Source organism: Solanum lycopersicum, chromosome 4, assembly GCF_036512215.1.
Source record: "Solanum lycopersicum chromosome 4, SLM_r2.1".
Taxonomy (NCBI): Eukaryota; Viridiplantae; Streptophyta; class Magnoliopsida; order Solanales; family Solanaceae; genus Solanum; species Solanum lycopersicum.
In genome coordinates this window covers 50,613,488-50,621,430 of record NC_090803.1, presented here as the reverse complement: position 1 = coordinate 50,621,430, position 7,943 = coordinate 50,613,488, and the positions used below count along the sequence as shown (strand labels likewise).

Sequence of the window (7,943 nt, the reverse complement as noted above, 5' to 3'; positions counted from 1 at the left end):
AAAGAGGTGATGAGTTTCTTAGGGAGGTTAAATTACATCAGTCGATTTATAGCTTAATCGACTGTGGTGTGTGAGCCTATTTTCAAGCCGCTGAAGAAAGAAACCCAACAAAGTGGACTGAAGAGTGTCAGACCTCTTTTGATGCCATCAAGAACTATCTGTCCAATCCGCCAGTATTAGTTCCTCCGCGAGAAGGGAGTCATTTGTTACTGTAATTGTCTGTCTCAGATAGTGCATTCGGATGCCTACTTGGTCAACACGACGAGACAGGAAAGAAGGAAAGGGCTATCTATTATATAAACAAGAAGTTTACTCCATACGTGTCTCATTACACTTTGTTGGAAAGAACGTGTTGTGCATAGACATGGCTTGCCCAAAAGTTGAGACACTATTTATCTTCATATACTACATATCCCATTTCCAGAATGGATCCATTGAAGTATATTTAACAGAAAGCGATGCCGATCGGAAAATTAGCTAAATGGAAAATGTTGTTGAGTGAGTTCGATATCGTGTATGTGACTCAAAAGACAATAAAGGCACAAGCTTTGACTGATCATGTTGCAGAAAATCCAGTTGTGAAGAGTACAAACCATTTAAGACTTTTTTTCACGATGAAAAAGTTTCGTTTGTGGGTAAAGACATTTCTAAAGCGTATCCAGGTTGGAGATTATTCTTTGATGGGGCGGCAAATCATCAAGGTAAAGGTATTGGAGCAGTCTTAGTGTGAGAATCTGGTCAGTACTACCCCATGGCGGCTAAGCTTCTATTTAATTGCACGAACAAGATGGACGAATACGAAGCTTGTATTCTTGTTTTGAAAATGGCCATCGACATGAATGTCTATGAGTTGTTGGTTATTGGGGGATTCAGACCTTTTAATTCATCAAGTTCAAGGAGAGTGGGCTGTAAAGAATCCAAAGATTATACCTTACGTAAAGTACCTGCAGAAGTTGTGCAAAAGATTTGTTTGATCGAGTTCAGACATACTCCTAGAATACAAAATGAATTGGACGATGCTCTCGCCACCATCGCTTCGACGATTAAGCATCCGGATACAGATTATATCGATCCATTGGATAAAGAGCTGAAAGAACATCCAGTCCATTGTTCTCATGTTGAAGCAGAACCAGACGGTTTGCCTTGGTTTTTTGATATAAAGAAGTATTTGGAGTCTGGAACTTATCCCGAAGATGCTACGTCCAATCAGAAGAAGTCGGTACGGCGTATGACTCTCAATTTCTTTCTAAGTGGAGAAGTCTTTTATAGGAGGACTCCAGACTTGGGTCTTCAAGATGCATTGATGCCGTCGAAGCTGCGAGGCCTTTTAAACAGATACATGCCGGAGTTTGTGGCACGCATATGAATGGTCTCACTTTGGCAAGAAAGATTCTTCAAGCCGGTTACTTCTGGATAACCCTGGAGAATGATTGTTGCAAGTTTGTGCAAAAATGCCACAAATGTCAAGTGCATGGTGATTTGATCAGAGTGCTACCTCACGAACTTAATGCTACGAGTTCACCTTGGCCATTCATAGCTTGGGGAATCGATGTCATCGGTCTTAACACTTCTAATGGACACATATTTATTTTGGTTGCCATTGATTTATTCACCAAGTGGGTTGAAGCAGCTTCATAAAAGTCGGTAACCAAAAAAGTGGTGGCTGATTTTGTTCGTAGCAATCTGATATGTAGATTTGGAGTGACAAAATCCGTCATTACTGATAATGGGGCAAATCTCAATAGTCACTTGATGAGAGAGATATGTGAGCAATTTAAGATTACTCATCAGAATTCAACTGCTTATTGCCCCAAATGAATGGAGCTATAGAAGCTGCCAATAAGAATATCAAGAAGATTTTGAAGAAAATGATTGACTAGCATCGTGGTCCGCATGAGATGTTACCATATGCTTTATTGGGATACCACACGACTGTCAGAATATCAATTGGAGCCGTTCCATATTTTCTAGTATATGGAACAGAAGCAGTCATACCTGCTGAAGTTAAAATACCGTCTTTGAGAATCATCTAAGAAGCTGAGTTAAGTAATGCTGAATGGATCAGCAAGCGGATTGATCAATTAACTTTGATTGATGAGAAGAGAATGGTTGCCGTTCCTTTTACAAGAGAGTAAGAACTAGAAATTTTGAAGTTGTCCAGTTGGTCCTTAAGCGTATTTTTCCTCATCATGAAGAGTACAAAGGAAAGTTCGCACCAAACTGGCAAGGTCCTTACATGGTTCGTAAAGTATTATCTGGAGGTGCTTTGGTCTTGGCGGAGATGGATGGTACCGTGTGTCCTAAACCTATCAACTCAGACGCTATCAGGAGATACTACGTGTGAAGCTGCGGTTTGCATTTCCGTTATTTACTTGTAATCATTCTATTTTCTTGTATTTGTTTTACATAAATTCTTATCCCTCCTGTAATGAACTACGTCTGACCTGAATTCTAAAGAATGAGATACGTAGGCGGCCTATGTCGGCCTCGGTCACCCATTTACCCCTTTTTATATTTCATTGTAATGAACTACGTCTGACCTGAATTCTCAAGAATCAGATACGTAGGCAGCCTATGTCGCCCTCAGTCACCCCATCTACCCCTTTTTAAATTTCCTTGTAATGAATTACGTCTAACCTGAATTCCCAAGAATAAGATATGTAGGCGGCCTATGTCTGCCTTGATCACCCCACTTACCCCTTTTTATATTTCCTTGTATTTGAACTACGTTTGACCTGAATTCTCAAGAATGAGATACGTAGGCGGCTTGTGTCGGTCTCGGTCGGTTTCTTTGTAATTTTTTTATTTTGTCTACCTTTGAATGGGTAACTACGTTTGACCTGATTCTTGCCTCAACAGGAACACTTAGGCGCCACAAGGGTTCGGTCATATCTCCCGTAAGATTTCTATTCCTCTTTACAATAGAAACTGGGACAAAATTTTTGAGAGGGGCTAAAAAATTCTTGAGAAGGAGATTCTTCCTCAGCAAGTTGAGACTGAAGATATTTCAAGATTTGCCGCTAGGACAAAATTTTTGAGAATATCTCAGAAATTCCGCAATCTAGTCAGTTACAGTGGAAACATAAGCAAGACGGTTAACTGGTACAGAAATTTTTAGGATGGCCTCAAAATTTTTGCATGGATTTTATCCGCAAATCCGGAGCGACTTTGAAAACTCCCCGCGAATAATTTGATGGACCTCCAAGCATCATACTTAAAGAATTTTGTTAAGCCTGATATGACATGACTTCGCAGAGACATTTTTTAGATACTATTTTCTCAAAATTTATTCCTCTTAAATCTTCCTTTTATATTCCATTTGTTTTGGCATAAAATATTTTGTCTTATCTATCAAGATTCGGGAGATCGGGGAATCAACCGAAGATAGCAAGATAAGGAGCAAATAACTAAAGAAATCGACACAGATCAGTTCGTTTTTAAAACTAATATTTTTTCTTTGGAAGCAGGTTTATAGTTTTGCTAAGAAATCAGAAAATTCTTCCAATGGATGAATATGGAGAAATCCAAAGAGGAGAAAACTATTCCAAAATCAATAGTTTTCCTAGAAGCAAGAAGCATTTTATATCTCTTATGTTGGAGACTTGGGAATATGAATTGTTTATTTCAATCAAATTTTCAACAACATGAAATTTATAAAGAATGTCCGGCTAGATTTGAAGGAGAATCAAGCAAAAATCTCAAGAGAGAGTTTACGGTTTCATAAAGGACGTCATTGGCATCATAATGTCATATATGATACTATGCATTACCCGGAGGGGTCAATTATTTTATTATCGATCAAGCTGATATACTATTTGGAAGTCGTTTTACCGTTATCATCGCTAGAGATGATATGATATTCATGCATCATGGAGATTCATGCATTGCGAGTCAATATTCATGCATCACGGAAAATCATGCATTGCGGGAGATCATGCATTGCGAGTCAATACTCATGCATTGCGGAAGACCATGCATCGCGAGTCAATATTCATGCACCGAGAGAAGATATTTATGCCTCGCCGAGAGCTGTGCTTCATGAGAAGATTTCATGCGTCGCAGTAAATTTTGCATCGCGAGAAGGTTTCATACCTAGCAGAAAATTATGCGTCATGAGAAGATTTCATACCTCGCAGAAAATTATGCATCATGAGAAGATTTCATACCTCACTGAAATTATGTGTCGCGAGAAGATTTCATACCTCACAGAAAATTATGCATCGTGAGAAGATTTCATACCTCACAGAAATTATGCATCGCAATAAGATTTAATACCTGGCAGAAATTAATGCATCACGGGAAGATATTCATGTCCTGTAAGAAATCATGCACTGCCAGAGAAGTAATTATGCATCCGAAGAGGGATATTTATCCGTTGGCATCAACTAAATTCTTTTATTTTGATTAAGGTAAACAACATGAGAGTACATCGACATCAAGAGAAGCGGCAACACTGCATCATCTTTCATTTATGTTGACATCAGCATGAAGAGTACATTGACATCAAAAGAAATACTAGTATCGCATCCACATTTATTTATTTCGACCTCAAGTGAAGATTATATTGGAGATTATATTGCGAACACCAGACATAAGCTATATTTGCTTTATGTTAGACCGATCGAGTTGACGTTAAATGTCGAGGGGAACAATTGAGTATGGTAAACGACACTGTCTCCCATCCTAATTGCATTTTTAAGCTGACGGGTTTTTATGTCAGTCTTTGTCGAAAGCATCCAAAAGGATGAATTCTCCAAAAATCATAGGTGCGGACGACGTCAAAAGGGACGCAGAACAACGTGGAACTTTTTCTTAGCAACGAACTAGGACACACAAAGAGGAATATCAAACTCTTAGGATGCAGCGGAGGAGCGAATTCCACCACAATCAAACCACACCCCTATCATAAGGCATGTGGGTTTTTCTTTGGTTTTCGCTAGTTTCAGTCTCCATTTGGAAGTTTTGATCTACCGGAAACAAGTTGCCAATCCAAGTGACAGTGCTCCAATAGTTTGGAAATTATGTCCGTGTAAGTTCTTACCTATGGATGTGAGCGCACCACATTCATGGCTAAGAGGCTACAAGCCTCCTTTTCGTACTCGTTTCATTTGTCACTTATCCAAAACCAAAGGTTATCTATCATAATAGATTTTTCTTTTCAACCGATCGAGTCGAACTACAAACAACCTGATCCCTAAGTTTAAGGATATGTAGACGGGCTCAATATTAAAATTCGGCCGTATCCCAACATTCGTTATTAAATCCTATTCGTGAGCTTTTCGATCCTTTCATAATTTAGTATCGGTATGAATTTTGAATTCCTTCATAATCGTGCGTTAAATCAAGCGTATCGAACTACAAGTGACCTGGATTCTCATATAGCTTGAGATATGTAAGAAACCCATTTTCAAGGCTCAGCCATAATTATTAAGGTCCATACTAAATCATTTGCCTGAGATTCATATGTGGTCGGTCAAAATTGGCTTGGTCAATTTCATTTTCCATGATTTTCTTGCATCAATCCAAGTAAAATGAGGGTTAATTTTTGACACCCAAATGTTGACCCTCCACGGTAGAAATTAATTCTGGAGCTTCTTAAATTTTCAAACAATATGAAATAATTGGTTTTATAAACTTTGAAAAATATATATATATAAAGTTTGCGTTATTTTCAATAGTTTTGCCATTTTTTTATATAATTTTTAGATTATATATATACATATATATATATATATATACAGATATATATATATATATACATATATATATATATATATACATATATATATATATATATACATATATATATATATATATATATATATATATATATATATATATATATATATATATATATATATATATATATATATATATATAAAGGAAATTTGTGAGATACTTAAAATAAGCTTTATACTTTTTCATAATTTTAAATAATACGGATTTTTGTACGTAATTAATTTAATTTTTAAATTGCCAAGCATCATATCAGAATATTTTAATTTTTGGTAAGTTTGATCAAAATTATAGTTATATGTTGAATCATTAGTTTATGATTAAGTTAATTATTTCTTGTCGTTAAGATTTAAGAAGCTCGTAAATTAGTTGTGTTATTTCGCCTATTCAAAGTTCGGTTGATTAGTTTCAAATTTGCTAATTTATTATTTTTACGAAGTTTTAAAGGGCCAATTTTGGACCACTTCTTTCCAGCCCAATATTTAATTCTGCCCAATATCGCAGCATTAATCAGCCCTATAAAAAAGCCCATCCCACTTTAGGCCCACTTTTGTCTGCATCCCAGCAGTTTGACCCGACCCAAACACCATTCCTTCATCTTCAACTGGACTTCAAAAGGAACCCAGAATTTTCAGAGACAGGACAGTATCAGAAACCTCAAAAGGGACTTGTACGCACCTCACACCAAGGCGTGAACGACGCTCCAAAGACGAAAGACACGTCCCCTTGCTGGAAGTACAATTTTGCACAGATTTTTCTTGCGATTCCCGTTGCTGTCTTGTCCTCCCCAGCATGCGAAATCATCCTTGCGCCTTGGGATTGAGCCGCGTGGCATAGCAAGGATTATTGAAGAATTTTGGGGTGTTGATTCTCCTAATCCTGTTCTAGAATGGGACGATTTTTGGCAAAAAGGTTGTTCATCCTATAATGGTAAGGGTTTGGTTTTTGAAATTCGAAAGTAGTCCTTTCCCCTTCTGATTCTACCCTCCCCCCCTTTTATTGAACCCTAATTCGCTTCCTATTTAAGATATCTTTCTTAAAATTTCAAGGGGGCAGAAAAATTTTGAGCGAAAAATTGTTAGAGATTTTGAAGTCAGAAGGTTTTTTTTTTTAAATACGATTGTAATACTAGACAGATAAAAAGAGAGTTAGACAAGGGTTCAAAGAGAGAGACATTCAGGCCAAAGTTTTCATTGAAAAATTTTGGTTCAGTATTTGTTCCCCTCGATTTTTACCTTGTTCATTGGAGTTTGTTTCGGAGTTGTTCTTCAGTTTAGAAGTTGGTCGTCTCCCTGCTTAACGAGTTCCCGGAACGCTGCTCAGAAGAAGATCATATTAGGTGGCGCGATAAGGAAAGAGGTTTCGCCTATTTATATTTGGTTGTTCTCCGTCACTGGCATACGCTTATTCCTTTTGAAAATGTTTGTTGTTTAATTATCAATGGATGCATTGGGTTTATTCAAAGCCATCTGATCACAAGTTGACCTTTGCTTGACTATCTCAAATAAAAATCTCAATTTTTTTAATTACATCTTCCATCATTTAAGGTCTCAAAATAAGTTTAAGACTGTTTCTAGTCTTCAGTTCTTGCTTTGCATTGTTTGAATAAAGTTCCTTAACATGTGAGTTTAATATTTGCGACTCCTTCTTGCACATTTGAATTAAAGTTCACGTGCTTACTCATTTTGTTTTAATGTCGCATGTAAATTTGGCATCGAGTTCACCATGAACTCCCACTTCCCCTCACTTTGCATTTTTGAGAGAGCCATAAAGGCTCAAAATTCCTTTCGTTCGCGTCAAGCCCACGACACCGGCGTACATATCCAAATGTCAAGAATTGAAAATAGTCGAGGAAGTTGGGCCAATAGAGGCCAATTTATTTATTATTTTTTTATCGCATTATATCTATTTGGGGGGCACAAACCCGTAGTAGCTTTTCTATTCTCTGCATTTATTTTGTAGTTCTTATTGTTTAGAACTTAGGACAGGTACGAAATGTTGAAATGGGTCAAAACCCTAAAATAGGCGGATCCGAATTCCGGTCCAGGCGAACAGAACCCGGTTTGGACCCAACCTTCCCCCCCTCTCTCTCTCTGTATCTCTCTTTTTCCTTACTTCCTCGTATATTTTTTTTTTTTGACTGACGCTAGTATTAAGATTAGAGATTTGCAAATTCTTGCAAGGCGCCACTATGTTTTAAGGGTTTA

The 7,943-nt window shown here is 37.3% G+C and overlaps 1 protein-coding gene and 1 long non-coding RNA gene across 2 annotated transcripts; both read left to right on the top strand.

The window, feature by feature from the left end:
* Window positions 1-751: 751 nt before the first annotated feature.
* Window positions 752-1,366, top strand: LOC101252580 (uncharacterized). The gene has a single exon (XM_004237588.1). The coding sequence runs from the start codon at window positions 752-754 to the stop codon at window positions 1,364-1,366; it is 615 nt and encodes a 204-aa protein (XP_004237636.1).
* Window positions 1,367-6,375: 5,009 nt separating this feature from the next.
* LOC104646978 (uncharacterized) lies at window positions 6,376-7,262 on the top strand. The gene is made up of 2 exons (XR_741141.4): window positions 6,376-6,666; window positions 7,009-7,262. It is a non-coding gene; the product is annotated as an uncharacterized lncRNA (long non-coding RNA).
* The last annotated feature ends 681 nt before the right edge of the window (window positions 7,263-7,943 follow it).

Excerpts from the sequence above, each read along its gene's own strand:
- LOC101252580 (XM_004237588.1), top strand. The coding sequence starts at position 752 with ATGGCGGCTAAGCTTCTATTTAATTGCACGAACAAGATGGACGAATAC.